This window comes from Anser anser (assembly GCF_964211835.1).
Source record: "Anser anser genome assembly, chromosome: 3".
Classification (NCBI taxonomy): Eukaryota; Metazoa; Chordata; class Aves; order Anseriformes; family Anatidae; genus Anser; species Anser anser.
In genome coordinates, this window is record NC_139722.1 from 88,626,861 (window position 1) to 88,646,496 (window position 19,636).

A 19,636-nucleotide genomic window follows, 5' to 3' on the forward strand; every position below is an offset into this window, starting at 1 on the left:
CAGCCCCTAGGGTACTTTACACAGCCCAGCCACTCTGCTATCAGCACAGTCCCTGCTACAGCTGTGAAAGCAAGAACCTAAATTTCCCACAACCTGGGACAGCATCAGGAGAGTCCCCAAAATATATCATGTTCACATGACATGAAGGAGCATAACCAGGAGACTGATGCTGAGGCAGCTTAAGAGTAACTTTGTATAAAGACCCCAGAGAGGGACTATGCTGCTACACCAAATCAGAGGGGAGGAACAGAACAAACTGAAAGCAACAAAACCCATTCCTCCCATCTGCTCCAGTTCTGACAGCTTTTAAGGAGGCAGAATGCACAGTACTTCTGGACAATCAGAACATATAAAAGAGATTAAAACAAAATAGATGAAGAAGCCAGAAAACCCTAGAGTTTCCAGCTACTGCAGCAACTGCTTTATTTATTACCAAGAAGGAAAAGAAACTAAAGCAAAAGGGAACATACAGATACTTTTATTGCTCACCTTTTATACAACAGCACACCTTCAGCCATTTTCTTTCACAGCTTGACAATGTTTATGTACACAAAAAAACCCAGCAAGAAGCATTATGTGGCTTTCAGTAAAGAAAAAAAAAAGTTAGAACATCAAACTCAGCCAGGCTTTGTTTTCTGCAGCAATAATAAAAGGGCTTCCTCCAGGCAGGAACTAATCTTCCCAGGCCGTAGTGCATTTCTTTAAAAAGACAACCCCCAAAACAAATTGCCCTAGATTTGCTGAGCCAGTGGTATTAACTTGCAAAAAAAATAAATTTCAGTTTGTCATTTTTTTTTAGCTGATTTCAAGTAAAAATTAGGTTTGGAGGAGGAGCAACTTGTTTTGGATGGATGCAGGTCAGTTTGAATTGCTACACCTAACTACAGGCCTACACACACTATCAGTTCACAATTTAGCTTAGTTTTAAGTGATCTTTGCAGATTTTGGCGGCGGTCAGTCTTCAGAGTTGAGCAGGTGGGAAAAAACTTTGCTTAGTGGAAGGTAAGGCTACTAAACGTGGCATCTACAGTAAAGCTCATATAATAGACAACAAACCTGGTTGTTAAGATTGAATCTGCTGTGTGGGCTCTCATATTTTAGTCAAAGTTACACACACACACACAAGAGGCCAGCAAGCCAAGAGCAATAGTCTGGTTTTAGATCATGTAACTGAACAATGATTGGAGGGTGGGGGAGATGCAGATCTATTGTGTATTGCAATGTACATTTTTGACCAGACAAGTCTTGATATTTCTCTAGCCAAAGTGGAAGGCAAACATAGCAGGTAGCTGCTCAAGACAGATGTGTTTTGAGCAGAAGACATCAGTCCAACATCTAAAAAGCACAGCTATTAATTCATATTTAGGTGAAGTGCAGTGAGTAGTTATGATGCATTTAATTCATACAGGTTGGGGCGGGAAGGGAAGTCTACAGAAAACTGTACTTTGCTCAGTACAAAACATCCCACCCAACAAGATTCTGCCTGACGCGTACAAATCTGTACTAATTCTAGAAGAGATTAAGCCAGGCCACAAAACCAGGTTTCTATTATTTGAGCTCTGCTGAAGCAAAAGTTTTTAGCAGCCTCAACTCGTAAAGTGTCTTCCTTGTCCAAAACCAGATTGGTTATATTGATAGCCTCCATGCTGGAAGTGCTGCTCAAATTGCCCGCCTTGATTAAAATTCTGTCCTCCTCTGCCTCCCCAGCCTCCTCCTTGACCTCCGCGGCCACCACGCCCACCGCGGCCACCTCTCCCTCCTCCACGCCCACCCCCTCGGTCACTGTGGGACCCACCATCCTGGTATCTGTTGTCTTGCTGGTAACCACCACCCCCTTGGTAGCCACTTCCTGTGTATGAAGATGACTGGTAGCCACCATAGCCTCCTCCTTGGTAGCCACCACCACCACCACCGTGGTAGCCACCTGTTTGAAAACCTGCATCTCTGTAGTTGTTCTCCCTGTAGCCGCCATCCTGATAGCCACCACTTCCACCATCTGTCCAGCCTCCTTGGAGCTTGTTTCCTCTTCCACCTCCTCTGCCGCCATGATCATAACCACCACGTCCTCCTCGCCCACCTCGATCATGACTTCCTTGTTCATGACCTCCTCGTCCTCCATACGATGAGTCATAGCCTCCTCTTCCTCCTCGGTCGTGACCCCCATGGTCATAGCCTCCTCGCCCGCCATATGAGGATTCGTAGCCACCTCTTCCTCCTCTGCCTCCACTTTGCTGTGGACCAGCCTCTGGTCTTTTCTGCCAGGGTGGCATCTCAGGAGGTGGTGGTTCAATTTCATTGGGCCTTCCTCCTCTGTCAGGTACTCTGCCCATAAGCACCTGCAAAGGGAAAGAGAGAACTTTAGGAGTTGTTACACCTCACAGAAGAGTCACAGGAATTATCTGGTACTCCAAGCACTGCTAACAAGACAAGCCTAGAGACCTGGGTCCCTTGTTCAAGCAGCAGGCTCACAAATAAAGGCAGCATCCACACAATCTTTCACTAAACCATTTAGTGCTGCAGACTGCTCACCTCAGACTGAGTTGCACCATACTCATGGCTTTCTCTTCACTGGTGCTCTGATTTGCTGTATAAACCATCAGCTATGATGATAGCTTTGGAAAACCACATGCAAAGATTTTTTTATTTCTCAGTAAGGACACAGACAAACTTTCCGAACTTCACACACCAACGAACAAATTTCAGACAGCACCAGAGGTAAGCAAGACTCTAGAAGTCTTCAGCTGTCCAATGATGCTGTGACATTAAGGATTCAGCAAGGCTACAGATGGGACAGGACATTTGTATCATTTTAAAATGTGAAACAATGCAACAGAAAAAAGCTTCGATGGAAGCAGGTTATTTTGTTAATTTCTGTTAATGTCTTGGAAGACATTTAATACTGATAATGACTAGCAGTTAACAGAGTATGGATCAGCAGCTGGGCAGTACTGCATTCCTAATAAAATGTATATACAGTCTGATGATACTGTATATATCACACGTCTTCATGCCCACTCACTTTCTTTTACATTCTTCACTCAAAGTACGCTAAAAAGGTGCAAAAACTATTTGGGAGGTCAAATCAGCACAGCACTATTCCATACTAGTGGAATTAGAACATTATCTGAACTACAACTGGTACCCCAAAACAGAGAAAAGTGTGTATGTACAACTACAAATTTTAAAGTACCCGATATACTTCTGTACATAGTTACTGAGCTTCAAGTTCAGTACATTTGCCCTTGTGAGCCCATTACTCCCGTGAAAACTTAATTCTTGAAACAAGGGAAATCATTTAAATTATATTCCTTCTGTGTCATTACTAAAACTACACACTTGACTAGAATCTCTTATTTGCATACAGAGAAATCTAACATGCAATACATTCGCTTTAAGATCTTAACAGATTCTATTTACATAGGACAAAGTTACTATAGAGGTGTTAGCTTAAATATCATGAATTTTAAATATCATGACAGAATTAAGTAGCAGCAGTGCAATATCATCAGTAATTCTAATAAGATAGAGCAGGCCAACTTCCACTGTCCAAGATGGTTTTTTTTTTGTTTGTTTGTTTTTTTAACTACCCCTAAGAAGGGGGCACTCTGAACCTGAGCAGATAAAACTGAAGTTCCCTAGATTGTGTATCAGTACATTATGGAGTACATAAATGCCACGTTTCTTATCCCTTATATCCAACTTCCACTTACAATCCTAAAAAAAGTAAGATTTATTACCACATTCAAATCACTTGAATATTCATTAATAGGAGAAGTGATGTTAGCCACTCATCACCAAGAGTACCTTATTAATGGCACATGCAGTCTTCTCTCGGATGGACCCACTGCTTGTTCTCATAATCTTTGACAGATCCTGTCGAGCTGCCAAGAGATTTGCGACGGAAATAGTGCACTTAGTAGATAAGAGGGCACGTTTTGGCTGGTAGACTTTAGCCAGTTTTTCTGTCTGACTCTGTTGAGGAAAAAAACAAAACCCAGTCAGCTAAAGTAATAGGCAAAATAGGAAAGGAATGGGACACTTCACCAAAAAAAAATCAACACTGAAGAACGAGATGCCACTGCAAATAGAACAAAAATGAATATAAAAACAGGAAGAATCGCTTAACTAAAAATCACCACAACAAATCCCGCATTTGTCAAATTAATTTCTGAAGTAACGCGTGAAACACTATTCTGACTGAACTGACAAGACACCGATTTTCTGACTATTTTAACATTAAGAAAATATGTGCAGACTTATTTCTCAGGCAAACGCAGAACAAGAGTGTGCCATATAGTTATAATGAAGTACCGCTAATGTGGTACCAAAACTGAAGCACATTCAGAACCTGTCTCAAGCCCTCCTCCTGTGTCTGCACGAATTCCTGCCCCGCATCCATTCCAGTTACAATTGCATCACCAAATCACCAACCCTGCACCAGCAGGAACAGGCTGCATTAACTCTTTCACAGTCAGGTCAGGTTCCATCAAGAGGTATTGGCAGAACTAAAGCTCTCAGGAACTTGTTCCAAACCAGTCCTTTGTCTTGTGTAGTGTAGACCCCAAGCTAGAAATCAGATCTTAGGGTTCAACTTTGCCTTGTAAGCAATCTCTCTTCCTCTAATACTTTTTTGGCATTAACTGTACTTGCTGTTTCAAACACCTTAAAACCATGATAGCAATTATCCAATTGACGGATGTAACAAAATAGTGCATGAGTTAATACACGAGTTACATCTGCCTTCAGTTAGAATACAACGTAGGATGCAGTTAAGATAAAACAGATTGCAGTCTGCACAGAGACAAAATGACTGCAGGGACAGCCGGACCACAGATGACAGCAGTGGGAATGGGCAAGATTGGTTTTCCAACAAATCTCTTGACAGAGCAAGAATTTAAGAGTAAGTTTTAAAATCCTAAAATCTTTTTTTCCATCTAAAGACAGAAAACTAGAACTGAGAAGAGTTTAGAGTATGTATTTCCAAGTGACTCCAGGATTAAGTTTTTAGAACCAAGAGCTTGTACTTCTACATTACAAGCTGAAAAAGGTTTATTCAAAAGGAAATTATTCAAAAGGAAAACATGCACTTCATTACCTGGCATTGGCTAAAGTCAGAAGAAGAAACAGTATCCACCAGTAATGTTTTTGTTTTCTAGCAAGTTTGACTTAGCTCTTGTGATATTATTCTTTTAATTCAAAATTTTAAATTTTGCCTAAATAAAAAGCCCTAATAACAGACTACAAAAATTTTACTGATGTTTTCCACCATCTGGAAAAATAACTATTTAGTTAATATTGCCGTATTCTGATACTTTATTAATTTTAAAATATTTAAAATGACCACCATGTATTAAAGCATTGCTAGAAATTACTATTAAAACAAACTGTACTGCGTGTTTGGAACACTATAGCCACATCGCCCAATTTCATAGTGTTGTGGTTGTAACAACTTTAGATTTGAATTTCAATGAATATAAACACATATGCACTTTGTGGTTTCTCTGAAAGGCTTTCATATAGCTAGTCAAGCTCAAAGACATCTTAGAATTCTCCTAGGGGAAGAAAAAACAAAATCATGGATTTGGATACTAAAGTTGTAACAACCAAAAGGAACCTGTTTTTTAGCCTGGTCCATATTTTTGCCTCAGTCACTATTAAAATATTCAAACAACTGGATAACTCCCTGATCTACTAAGAAAAAAACAACACCAAAGAATGCTAGGTTTAAGAGAAAGACATCAGCAGAAGTCCTGTTTAGGGATGAATAAAAGGGGAGAGGCCACATATTATGATTAAAACGCAGTTGCTTTTCGAATGAAAAACTCGCGGCACTTCATGTGCCACAATTTATGGCTAACAACTCCTCAGTCTCAAACACTGCTAGCAGCATCATAATTAACTTCATGTTTGCCGATTTGGTTTAAGCCCTAGAAAATAAACTTTGCATACAATTTAAATACTGTCATACTGCTGTATGCAGTAATGCAGATTTATTGTCATAAATGCTCATTCCTTTTTTGCTATAAACCATAGGAAATGAGGAAAACATTTTTAAATATTTTTTTAAAACATTTTTAAAAGCAGAATTTCCTCACATGCATCTGTCAAGTTGTGCTTGCAGACACACTTTGAGCTAAGGAAATTTGATCACTATGGACAGCACAAAATTAAGGAGTGGTCAACAGGAAGCTGCTTTTCTACCATCACACAGATACAGCACTCACAGATTCACATTGAGGTACTCTCAATGCAAATGGTTGGATCAGTAATCTCCTACTCTTTTTTCTAATGGCCTATTAATTACCTGTTCTGGCTTTGGTGTACATTATACACGGTATATCTTCTCATTTCACATGGTGCTTTTAACAACAAATTAACTTTAAAGAAAATTTTGTAGTCATCTTACATTGTCATAAACTTCTTCAGAAACTCAAAACAAAAGCAGACAACTTCTTTGGTTATTTCTTACTCAGAGAGGGCAAAACAATGAAGCAGTTTTCCAGGGATAATTATTATAAGGGATTACCATAGACCAGGACTTCACAGCAAGTTATTTGTACCTTAGCTCTATCTGACCAGCCAAAGGACTGCACAGTAACATCCAAACGTTTGACTAACAGTTTTCTTCGGACTTCATATTCGTTGACTATGGCTTGATTAATTGCTTCAATTTTTTCCTGAAATGAAAATTTGCAAATATAACTTATGCGTTATAGATAGAATATTTCCATTTAAGACAATTAACTATGTGTATGGAAGAGAATCAGACGTGTGGACACTAACCAGGGCTTAAGCCTGCAGTCATCTACTTTGACAAATGAGCCCACAGCAAGCTATGTCTGCTGACAATACTTTCCCCAAAGGCTTTGTTATCTCCACTTTCAGCCTTATACCTTTTCTAACAGGCACAGCTGTCTGTTGCTTATAAGGGACTTAAAAGCTGCACGCACTGTTAAGACATGTCTCAATACCCACCAGGACATATAAGCAAAAGCGAGAAAACACTAAATACAACAGGTTGAAGGAGATACAAGCATATAACTTAAATCCTAGGGACCAGGGTGTCCTTGCCTTCTTAAAAAGAAGCAAGCTTAAGTACAAAGATAGAGCACTAAAAGTAAGTAAAGAACTGTAAGAGGATCTTGATTAAAGTACAGCCTGCATACAGACAAGACAACAGAGTGCCCTACGGATAAAAGCCCTCACCAGAAGCACACAGAGGACTAGTCAGGGCAACAGATTAGATATGCACCATTAAAGAAAATATTTATGTACCGATTGAAGCCTGGCTGGAGGGGGGTGGTGGGGACCCAATTTCAGCCCAGACAACACAAACATTCAAGGAAACAGACTGTTGGGAATAGAAAACCTTCAACCTTAAGCAAGAGGCTTGAGAGACTCCCAGAGTTTTGCAGTAGCAAACAGCTTTGTGCTGGTTCAGCAGCAGTATCTAACCAAAGCAACACCCTTCTATAACAGCAGGTGACAAAGCCAAGTCCCAGCTGGAGATGATCATGTCTGCCACCTGGGTGTACAGCCCCTCTCAGCTTCTACCTGCACACCCGGCTTCTCGGAGAAGAGGCTATGAAGGAAGATGACTACTCTAGCAGCATAGAGAGAGGAAAAAATGATAGGAGGACCCACAGGTTAACTGGAAAAAAGCTATGGGAAAGGATGTTAGACGTCTCAGCAAAGCTACATCACTCAGCACTGGAAAGGGACAGGAGAAGAAGGCTTAAGCTACTGCACAAGCACACAGGTCAGCAGAGCCCCACCACTGTAAATAATAATTTTCTCCTTTACGTTGAGAAACTTTTGTGTGCATCTGATCATGCAGATTCACGAACTCAAGAAAGACCTTCAGCAATCGCTGAACATTTGCTGTATTAACATACGTTTTAAAACACTGCAAGAAATTGTCACCTCATCTTTGGAAAGGGATGAGAAAAAAACATTTTGCAACATCGCACACAGAATCAAGATTCACACTTTATATTCCTGGACAAGGGAAACAGGCACTAACACCTGCAACTACTTACCCAGTGAGCTGGTCCCAGCTGTTTCTTCAACAGAGGTTTTCCAACATGATTAGGTGGAACCTTTGCTAGGGTTTCTTTCAGCTGTTAGGAGACACACAAAAATATAAGTATTCCCTAAAAAAATTAGCTTTTCAAGACTCAACTTGCAGGAGAGGACTCTTGAATGGTCATAGGCACGACACAGCAGCTTCCAACATTAAGTTGGTTTCTTTGGGACAGAGAACCGACCACACTTCTTTTGGAAAGCAACTATATTTTAGTACTTCTGGTAGTTACAATATAATTATCTAAAAATTAAGAGAAAGGTCTATAGAGAGATCTACAATTAACATAGAAAGTTTCCATGACCTAAAGCTCCCCTTGAATACAGAGAGGGTATTCTATACATCACCTTTTTAATTCAGAAAAAAAAAACTTATGTCATAAAGGTTGTATTAAGACTACATGAAACAACAAGACCTAAAGAAGGACCCCTCTTTACAATCAAAAGAAGAAAGTCTTCCACACCAGAACTTTAAATTTCATTTGCATTTTATAAGTTAAAACAAACTGCTTCCATTCCACACCTTGGCCTTCTGCTGGAAAACCATCATCCCCTTCTTTAACAGGTCAAACCAAACTGATTTTTTTTTCAAAGCAATGAAGCACTGGTTTCAGTTGCTTAGATTTGGTTAAATATAACACAACTAAAAGGTTAATCAAAAAACTTGTCTACGGTTATTTTCAGGAGCTACATAAACTTATCCATTCTTTAAAATTCACAAAGATTCTTTGGTGCTGCTCTGCTCTCCCCTCCAAAAAACTTATACATAATGTAGCTTAAAAACCTCCACTTCCCACCTTTGGTCTGTGCACTGGATAGTCTATTCCACTCTGTTTTTTGCTTTGTTAAAGTCACTCAAAGAAAGGAAAACTTTAAAAAAAAATTGGCAACCTGGAGAACACATACACGTAAAGAAACAAAAACAAATGGAACCACAAAACCTGATAAAGCCTCAGGGAAAATGTTTGACTTTAGTTATAATACCTTTTCATGTAAATATTTTTAAAACAATAGGTTCCTGTAAAAGTTTCTTCTTAGTTATACATCTTGAAATACTTTCCTCCTTAGTGTTCTTTCTGATGCCTAAGCTCAGCATTTTCCATGTCTGCAACAAGTGATGACATTAACACCTAGAGTAGAGTAAGAAGTACCTCACTCTTTAAGGCAATGATAGCAGCAGTCCTGACCTCGTGCCTTGGCGTGGAAAAAGCCTTTAAATTCATTTTCAGAATTCTGACTCTTGGCATACCCAGTAAACCATCACAATTTAAACACTGGAATATCATAAGAGGCAAATCTCTTCCTGGTCGCAGAACTACTTTCCATTAAAATAGTAACATCTTAAGTATTCTAGTTTTGTTCCTTTGGATCTTACTTTTTTTTCAATTCCACTGAAGAACTGGAACATCGTTATGTTGGCTGGAGGCTTGGACATGCCTAAAGCAATACATATGCCTTTTAGCTCCTGAAAGACTTCACTGCCACCTCCTTCCTGTGCTTTTTTAGGAGGGGCGTTCACACACAGCATTCGGGCAGCTTCCAGTTCTGAGATGAGGTATGCTGGGGTGAGAAAAATTAGATTTCAGCATCAAGTATATTTGAGATAAATATTTTAGAACCAATGAGAATTCAAGCGCTTACGACCAACAAATGTGCAAATGGAGCAGTTTAGAAAGAGTTAGGGCTATAATTTTGGTATCCGCAGAACACTCATATTTTGAGCAATCGATGAGCCCAATGCTAGAAACACAACAAACAGGGAAAAGGTTTAGTGCAACCAATTAAAGCCTGGAAAAAACCCTTGCAATTCTGACAGGTATTATCACAGAGTTCAACAGAGCACAGCTCTTTTCCTTCAGGCTTTGCCCAGCAAAGACAGGAGACTAGGAACATGAAAATAAGCAGGATGAGGGACTGGGGCATGCACTTTAAGCTACACAAACAAGTACTCCTTGAGGTTTTGGGAAATGAAGCCAGGACATGACTAAATAGAAATGAAATGTTATATGAATCTCTTCTACTTCTGCAGTCAAGATGCACAGGGGAAAAACAACCTCACTTTTTAAAGTACTATTGAGTATTCAGGTTTACAGGACAGTAGTAATTGTAATTGATAGGTAGTAATTGATGAAACTGAAGCTAAAACACCTGCAAGGCTCCTTAACATTACAACTGTGAGAGTCCCCCATCACATTAAAAATCCTTTATCAAACAAACAAAAAAAATTGAAAGCCACAGAATTTCTGAACATGGTCTGCATCTACAACTACAGCATTATGATGTAGGTTATGGTGATAAAAATTTAGCCCACAGCCTTTAGTTGCAGTTTTCACAAATTGAAGGTTTGAATTAAAAGTATTGTTAAATGTGTTTATTTTTATCTTGAATCATACTGGGTGACCTTAACAGCAATTTACATAATTAGTTCTTAGAATAAAAATTGAAAAATAAGAAACTATAGTGATAAAAAAAGACTCGTGAGCATGTAAACCAATAATTATACAATAGCAACTTATTACCTACAAAATTGGAATTTCTTTTTGCAGATGCCAGCACTTCGTATCGTATTCTAGCGATGTTGTTCACCAATACAACCCTACCTACTTATGTTTATTCGTTGCTTTTGGTAAGAATATTGCTAAATCTTCCATTTAATATTTGCTTAAAGATGGTAACTTTTTTCTTTAAAAAAATGATTAAGGCTCACATACAAAAAGATACCTAATAAGGTAGCCTGATATAGGTAATAAAAGCTATGCAGAATTTTTAGATATTACTATCACATTACATACAGAGTTTGGCATCAATTTCAAGTCCATATTTGACAAACAAAATACTGCTTCCAGATGGAACACCAGAGTCCAGCTCCTGAACACAGCTTTGTATTACCAAAACGTACATCACCACAGTCCTCTGGGATAAACCATGTCACAGACAAACCATGACTATTGAATGGCTTGGCCCACAGAGAATAGGCTGAATGGCAGATGTGCTTGAACTACAAAACATTTTAAATACTATAATTGCCTCACTTTCTGATATTTTCAAACATACTTTCAAATCAAGTTCAGATCAAGCCTTACTACTAATTTTTTTCCAGTATTGGAACCTACTCTGTAATTCATTTCTTATATCTCAGCTGAAGGCAGAATATTTCTGTTCTGAAAAGTTAAAGAATCAGCAGCAACTGAGGGAACAACAAAAAAAATATGTTGAATTTAAGATCAGATTAAAATTAGCACTAAAATTCTTAATTCTGACTTGCAATTTTTTTTATTATTTTAAATGTGAATCAACATCACACACTTTTTCCAAATTTAAGTACTGTTTGTTTTGCACCTATACTTCCCAAGCAGGAATAAACCTGCTGGATGGAAAAGTAAATGGAAGACATTAGCCTTGCTACTGTTCATTACTTTTGAAGCAGCAGAAAGCAACATTGAAGCTACTTACTAACGGAGATGATCAAAAGAACTGCAGCTGGAATAAAACATTCTCTTTTTCACAAAAGTTCCAATTATTTTTGGAGTGTAGGAAAATGCAAGTCTTATTGTGCATTGCAAGTCCTGGTGGGGGCTCCTAAATGCTGATGCATTCAATGTTAGCGGTCATTTTTATGATCCTTCTGAACAAAGTTCAGTGACTAAAACCTGGTAGAAATCTTCAAATGATTCCCTCTTAAGATTTCCTTTTGAGAATTAATAGGACAGGCTTTTTGTCACTAAATGTGAGAAAGGTTAACGTTCAGAATATTTTCCATCATGCACTGGCTGCAGAGTGACTGGTAAGTTTATGAGACCCAAAAGTGTAATTTTTTGACACCATATATTACAGGGAAAAATAATTTGTGATTTTAGGTAGCTGTTTTTATACACTGTGGGGGAAATAGCTCCCAACAGTATCTCACTAAGCATAAGAATACAATTCTTAGCACAAAACCAAAATTGCCTACCAGCACCCTTTTTACTTACTAAGCAGCAAGAGACAGTTCTTTTGATTAAGAAGGCGCTTTGTCACATCTCCTGATGTTAATGATGCATATGGACAGTTCATTTCAGCCAGCAATCCACTCACTTCGAGCTGAAATTCTTCTGCTTCGTTTGGACCTTAGAAGAAAAAGAATGATTTGTTTACAGCTAGTAACTCTCCCACTGACTGTGATTATATGATTAAAGCAAATTTACTCTTATAAAAAATAAATAATGTTTTCCTCCAGTTGCTATTTAACATGGAAATCCTGCTTTTAATGGAAGCCAAATGCATTCTTTGGGTTTCTCAAAGACACGGCACAACTTATTTGTATGCACAATGTCCCTCATTATTGTTAAATTACTTTTCACTGAAAGCTGTTTGCAGCTACAACAGACAGCCACAGGTAAATTCTATAGTGAAGAGCGGCATTAAATGCAACACAAATTTTACAGGGGTATTTTAAGTATTAACTAACTGTTCCTGCCACAAACATGCTAGATAATCCTGCTAAGATCATGAATAACACAGTTTATGAGTACTTATATTTTTACTTCCTGTCCATGTTGACTCTTGTTTGTCAATTGATCTTGTTTAATTTCACTGAAAATAATTAAGTCATTTAAGCCAGAGCTTAGTCTCTGACACAAATATCAATCTAAGTGCTACCAGTGAAGCTAATCTAACATTGTTAAGTCAAGTTATGCAAAAATGGATATAAAGTAACAGTCTCCTTTTGAAAAGGGAGTGTAACCCAAAACTGTCTGTTATTTATAAACTCAAGTCACATAAAATAAAGGAAGGACTTGATGATGCTACAGATAAAAATGTTTCTACCCGTGTATTCAGAGAATTTGAAATATTTGAAATATTGCCACATTGTATTATTTTTTATAAACAAAACATATAGTAAGACTCATACTACTATGGGAGGCAAGAAGCTATGTTGTTCGAGATAGGGAGTCAGATACACTCAGAAGAAAGGAACCACATGTCAAAAATAGCAAGAAAAAGGAAAACAAGGTATGTTGAGGTAAAAGGCAGCAATCTTTCGGCACTGAGTAGATTGAAAATTAAACACATTTGGAGTTGATACACGAAATATTTAGAAGTACTGATTATCACACTAATTTAACAACTTAATCTGCAGAATGTCACAATTTTTTGGAAAATTAGCATTTGCTTTCTCCACCAAAAAACAGACTGACATTTTCAGGCTCTTTTCTGCAGAGTATTTCATAAAGAGAGAAAAATACATGATTAGGACAGAGTTACGGTAACCAACAATAAAAAAGAAAATATGGTCACGGTAGTTGTGAGGATGTTTCCTTGGTCAGTATTTCTTATATCAAAATTATAAACAAAAGGCTTGAACAGAAGTCTTCTCACGATCTAATAAAAAACCTAACGTTTCCTCAGATCCATCCACGAACTTTAAGAAACATCTGTGGTTGAACAATTTAACAAAACACTAGTATCAGAAGACTGATCCTCACTATTATTTCAACCACTACTGGCTGTTCATTAGGTAAGTTTGAAGACCGAGGTGGAAAATAACCAGCAATCTGACAGTGTGCAGACAGTACTCACTGGTACAACAGATTTAGCAATTATCAGCCCAATTCTTTATGGCATGCAAGAACACACACGAAGTGCACGTTTGTGCTAGAGTTATGGCTACTTACTGTTAGTTGCCTGCACATTTTCCTCTAGTTTACAGAACAGCCGTAACTCAGATACCAACCAAGCACAGAGTTTGGTGAACTCAGGGGAACTGGCTCCACGAGAGACTGCCTGAGCCAGCGCTCCGTCATCTAACAATGGACCTTTGTAACTGACAAGTAAAACAAAAGCACAGTTCATTAAAGGTTGCTGTGACCGATGTCCTGCTGCACATTTATTTTATGCTGTATGCATATGGAGAGCTACGCCCTCATCGCATATGAAATGCTGAACATGTAAACTGGTAAGATATTCCTGCACTGAGCTGTAAACGTCTGAGTAAGCCAAGCGTATCCATGCACAATAGCTTAATGCCACAGAGACTGGGACGCAAAAAAACACCATCAAACTTTCATCCTGGAGAAGGTTACCACATACAGCTGCAACTTCTTTGCCTTTAGCTCTCGAAGATGTTACAATATACCTATACACGGCAACTGCAGTTCCAAAGTACTGTTTGCGAACACAATTTTACAGCACATTGAATAATTACTGCTAGAATGGTGCATCTTTTGTATCATTTCCTACCAAATGTTAAAGGGCTGCCATACAAAACAAACTGTGATATAAATATTGTCAAAGCGATGCTAAACAATATCCTCTTTGGAAAAGCTGCTCTCTTAAATGGGGCACAGAAAAGCAAGTAGCAGCTAGTTCTTTGCATGAGGAAAATAAAGCAGAACCAGGCCTAGTGTAAGAAAGCGTGATTCTGCAGAGCTGGTTTCAGAAGATACAGTTTTCAGGACATCTGTGAGTGATGCCCTGCTGGGGGGAGAGAGGAGACTAGGGAGAAGGTAGCCTAATTAGCCAGGCAGAAGCACAAAGCCAGAGCTTACCAAGGCGTAAGCAGAAAATGCACAACATTTTTGATGTACTGCACCCAAAACAGGAAGACGTCCAAGAGTCAGAATAATCAACAGAAATCACTCTTTTGAGCTTCCAGAGTAAAGTCATCAGTAAAGACACAGAAACCCAGTAAGTTCAGTCAACTCTTGGCAAATCTCAGAAGAAAACCATCTCTCAAACAGTACATTAAAGTGTAAACTTTCACACTTTGTTCTTGTGCTTATCATCACACACAAAGGGTTTGTCTTCCGTGTAACAACTTATTACCTCAGCCAAACGAAATGAAGAAGCCACACTCAAAAATAACTTTTGCCCCACAGATCAGCAGGATTAATGGCACAGAGTGCATTTACTAGCAATTGACCGGAAGCTGAGATCTGATATACTACATCTCTAGCACCTTACCACAGCGGGGCAGACAATTCCAACATGCTAATTGGAGCAAGTTTAAGTCCTGCCCCACATGTGTATGGGAACATATATGACTCAATAGAAACATCAAGTTATATATCCAAGTAGAACTGAAGCAGCGACAGGCCTTTTGCTGTGGCAGGATCTGCATTTAAGTCATTTGTCACATTTCTAGGATTCTTCGTTGACAGGTGAGACATCGTAACTGAATTATCTCTGGTTACTACGATTTCAGGCACACAGCTCTTCGGCCTGTAATCCAACTTGCAGACTCATGACTGCGAGCAGCCTTTTCTTTCCATTTGTGCCCACACCTCCGGCTGCCTGTGCTCTACAGCTATGCTCCTCTGTCGGGAGCGTTACGTTGCCAAGTCTGTTTGCTTTTTCACTAGTTCAACAAAGTGACTTAAACAGAAGAGGCTGCCATTTAAGCACCTCAAGCACAAGTCAGAAAAAGAGCAAAGAACTCTTCGATGTGCAATGTTATTGAAAATAAAAAAAGTGATACGTTACAAATGTCTTCAGAGTTTGGTTACAGTGAATAGGTTGAGCTGTGAAGGATAACAGAGTTACCATCAAAGCTTGAGGCCTTCAGCACTCCAGTTGTTACAGACCCAAGGGAACTGACAGAAGACATTCAGCTGCACGCAGTTTTTCAGTTTGATACTAATTCAATTTGTTACTAAAAGTCCCATGACTTTTGCCCTCCAAGTTTTCCATTTCAATCCGAGTTGCCAATCCTTGCTGATATCACCGATTTTTTATCCCGTTTTCATTGTTCACTTTATGAGAGCCAAAGATCAGCAGTAACACAGATTAGGAGCAGAACTGACAACTCCTTCAAGCCCTTAACATCCTTTTAAACACGTGGCAGAAAAAAAACCAAGCGGCTGGATATGGTAGGTGCATCACGGCAGGGACCTTTTCCCCTTTCAGCCCCAGCAACGCCTGCCAAAACAGGCGCCTGCTTGTCAAGCTTCGGGGCGACCCCCACCAGCTTACCCTGGAAATAAAAACCTTTGCGTGTCGAGCCACCGCACCCCGACAGAGCGCTGCACGGCCACATACGGCCGCCCCCAACCCCGGACGGACGGGCACACACCCCCACACCCCGTCCGGGCGCTTACCCCAGGTCCTCCAGCGACTCCAGCACGTCGCTCTCCAGCAGCTCGAACTCCATCCTGCGGCGGGGAGCGGAGGCGGGAACCTGCGGGACACGGCGGGACTCGCTCAGCGCCGCCGTTACCATTACCCGTGACCGTTACAGCCGTTAACCCGCCGCCCCCCCCGTCCCGTCCCGCCCCGTCCCCTCAGGGCCCCAACGGCCGCGCCGCGCGAGGAGCCCCCGACACGCGCCCGCTGCTCACGCGCTGCTGCTGCTGCTGCTGCTGCGCCGCCGACTGCCGGGTTGGCATGTCAGGGGGAGGGGAGGGGGGGAGAGGGAGGGAGTAGGTCCCCCGGCTGCCCCGCCGCGGCGCCTGAACGGCCCTGGTTGTTTTTCTGAGGGGTTCTCCGACTAAGCGCCGAGCCAGGCTGTGCTGGTACAGGGAGTGGAAGGGTGGCAGCGAGAGGCTGGCGGTTCTGCGGGGTGGGAGCGCGGGACGAGGGGAGGAGGCGGTGTTTCTGTTAAGGCACTGCGCGGGGCAGACCCAGGGAAGGCCCCCTCCGCGCAGCGGAACCCATGCTGGAATGCGCCAGGGCGAGCCGCGCAACACGGGGCGAGGGAGACGGCGGGGCGCGGGGGCCAAAACGCCTCCGTGAGCGCACGCGCCCTCGCCTGCGAGGACCCCACAGGGGCGCGCCACGGGGACTACAACTCCCAGCATCCCCTTCGCGGCTGCAGTAGGCAGCTTCCGGCTGCTGAGGGAGGCGGCCTGCCGGGCGGCGGGGGGGGGGGCGCTGAGGGGAGCGGGCCGTGAGGGGGCCCCACAGCAGCCGAGGGGTGTCGCGGTTGTGGCGTGTAAAAAATATAAAATAAAATAAAATATTAAAAAAAATAAAAATAAAAAATAAAAACTAAAATAAAATATTAGAAAATAAAATTATTAAAAAATAAAATATTAAAAAATAAAATTGTTAAAAAATAAAATTGTTAAAAAAATAAGAATAAAAAATATAGAAATTGCTGCGCCTGTGGGTGTCGTTTCTCTCCAGGTGGGTTTGTGGGACCGCTGGTTGAAGGCACAACCCTGCTGGGGGCTGGTAATGGGCATTTTGGGGGTGCTGCAGCGGGGCTGGCCACGGGGGGTCTGCCTCATGCCCCACCACCGGTGAAATGCCCCAAGGTTATGCTCCAGAAGCGTGGTTTTAATTTTGGGGTCTGGGAGTGGGAAGGGCTGGTGCACACAACAGCCCCGCAGAAAGCATGCCGGTACTAAAAAGGAAGCGTGCGGTGGAAAGGCCGGGCTGTGTCAGGGAAAGCCAAAAGCACCGGTGCCAAAAATAATCCCAGTCCCTCAGCGGCAGTGAGTTCATGCTCCGGTAGAGGAGCCCTGGGTACTTGTGCTTCGTGAAATTGCCCTCGTTCTGCATAAAGGAAAGCTGCAAATAAGGAAGGATCGTATAGCTTCAAGGTATGAAGACAAGTAGTATCTTGAAGGGCTAGAAAGAGGTAATTTTTCACTAATAGATGGATCAATCACTGCTTCTGCAGCTCAAGGCAGGTCAATCTACTATTTAAAGGAAAAAATACCTCCAAAAAAAACCCAAAAATTTAATGTAAACGGAGTAATATGGGTATCCCTGTTTGTCTGTTTGCTTCTAGTTGGACAGTTGTTGGTAAAGAAGAGCAATGGGCTATTTCAACTTAAGCAAACAATCCCCCCCTCACACAGACTAGGGTTCATAGCAAGCTGCTTTATCATTGCTGGGCTAAACTTGTAAGAATTTCCTGCTTTTACTTTAGTCTACAAGATGAATACTTTCATCTTGTATTTACTCAAAGCATCTCAGATGCTCTGTCTTGGAGCTTGGGCTAGATGAGTAGTCTGAGCTGAGGGCTTGGGGGATGTTTTTTTTTCCTTCCAAACGTTGGTTGGTAACACTTTCTTGGTGCAATGGTTATGCTCAGCCTCCTTGCACAGCTAGATGTGGGTAAAATGATTAATCTAACTTGAGGGATTCATATTGTATGTCTGTATTTTCCACTAAGGACCTTCATCCCCATCAGCCAGAGAGGTGAAGAGGATGACGGTGGTGTTGATGTTTCCATTTTCACAAGCACTGTTTTCTCATCCTTGCTACTGGCAGGACCCAGTGAGATGGAGCAGCAGGTAGCCTCACCTCTGCCAGGCTACCAGATTGAGCAACTCCATCCAACACTTCTCTCCTACTGCTAAAGAACCAGGTTAAAATGCAGCCATTGCATGGCAGTTAATTTCTTGACTTCAGTATGTTCCTGATTACCTTATGAGCAAAAATATATGCTTATTTTCTAGAGCAGCTGGATCTCTTCTACTATGCAGCTTTGGTTACTAAAAGAAATAGATAAGAGTACTGTCAGGCTCTTCTAGACAGGGCGCTTGAATCTATCCTCAGACTACTCCTCCATTAGACAGAGGATTTCAGTGCTATGGTAATTAGTTTACTAAAGAGCTTCTGCAGCAGCAATTGAAGGAAGGACACTGTTGCTAGGAATCACATTAACATTGCATGGAGCTCCTGTGGGGAATACAAGCATTTCTGAAGTGCTCTCTTTCCCTGAGCAGCAGCAGCAAACTAGTTTGTGTTTTCTTATCACATATATAAAGCAGGACGAGCCCATCTGCATACTGTAAAACATTTTATCACACATTATTTTCTAGAATAATCAACTGCTATGATAAACCTATGCAAAAAGGCAGACTAGACTGTCCGTTTTCTTTATTCTTTTCAGCTTCCTAGCTGCTGTTGGGACATTTTTGGTGGTGAAACAGGGCAGTATTTTCCCTTAGGTGAAGTAATTGTGCAAAGAGTTAACAAGGGACTTCTTGCGATCACGTGAGAAAAAAGTTTGCAATAATAGTTTAACATGGTTGCCGAGTTGCAAAATAACAGCAAGAATCCAGGTTAATCCTGAGGCAGGAGTTTTAAAAGGCACTTTGAGCAGCACTTCCAAGAGATAAAGAAGCTGTTATTGTAGGGCCATGAAGGCCCTATGAATCAAGAAGCTTCAGAAACTAGCTCCATCTCTTGCTATTAGATCTTGAAGTAGCTTGCACTTTTTAATCCTCTTTAGAGAATAGTTTTTAAACAAACAGCACTCAGGGTCCAGAATTATTTCATAAATGTTTAATATTTGTTTTTAATATAATACTGTTTAATCAAGAGAAAAGAAGCATCCACACATACAGTCTTCTTGGATGCCAGCAAAAGAACTCACATTACAAATACACCCATGAAAAACATGTTTAACCATTAAGAATATAGAAAATCCTCACTGAATAACCATTTTAATAACAATGAAAAGAATTACCAAAGTGAAGAGAAAGAGATACCATTCCAGGCATGCAAATGTGCACCCACCTTTTCAGAAGAGTATTCCAGAAGTCCAGCAGCTCCAGGTAACACGTTCATAGCTCCTGTGGAAATTAACCAAAAGCCAGGAAAGGGAATGGGCTTGTTACAG

At 40.8% G+C, this 19,636-nt stretch overlaps 1 protein-coding gene across 3 annotated transcripts; it reads right to left on the minus strand.

The window, feature by feature from the left end:
• Positions 1 to 462: 462 nt before the first annotated feature.
• Positions 463 to 19,570, minus strand: FAM98A (family with sequence similarity 98 member A). Of its 3 annotated transcripts, none has more exons than XM_083829630.1 (9): positions 19,534 to 19,570; positions 16,158 to 16,237; positions 13,737 to 13,885; positions 12,054 to 12,188; positions 9,458 to 9,642; positions 8,040 to 8,120; positions 6,561 to 6,677; positions 3,805 to 3,972; positions 463 to 2,336 (listed from the first exon to the last, which is right to left on the minus strand). In XM_083829630.1, the coding sequence occupies exons 2-9, from the start codon at positions 16,208 to 16,210 to the stop codon at positions 1,587 to 1,589; spliced, it is 1,638 nt and encodes a 545-aa protein (XP_083685756.1). In that variant the 5' UTR covers positions 16,211 to 16,237; positions 19,534 to 19,570; the 3' UTR covers positions 463 to 1,586. The 3 variants fall into 3 exon arrangements, with proteins under 3 accessions (XP_083685756.1, XP_083685755.1, XP_083685757.1); XM_083829629.1 differs by lacking the exon at positions 19,534 to 19,570 and adding an exon at positions 16,398 to 16,800; XM_083829631.1 differs by lacking the exons at positions 13,737 to 13,885; positions 19,534 to 19,570 and having other exon boundaries at positions 16,158 to 16,229.
• Between the last annotated feature and the right edge of the window lie 66 nt (positions 19,571 to 19,636).

What these genes read in the sequence shown, in the direction of transcription:
- FAM98A (XM_083829629.1), bottom strand. Translation starts at nt 16,445, where the DNA reads ATGCCAACCCGGCAGTCGGCGGCGCAGCAGCAGCAGCAGCAGCAGCGC. An exon ending in GAGTCGCTGGAGGACCTGGG is followed by an intron (nt 13,886 to 16,157) that starts GTAAGCGCCCGG and finishes TTTACTTGTCAG; the next exon opens with TTACAAAGGTCCATTGTTAG. An exon ending in GAACTGTCTCTTGCTGCTTA is followed by an intron (nt 9,643 to 12,053) that starts GTAAGTAAAAAG and finishes TTCTCACCCCAG; the next exon opens with CATACCTCATCTCAGAACTG.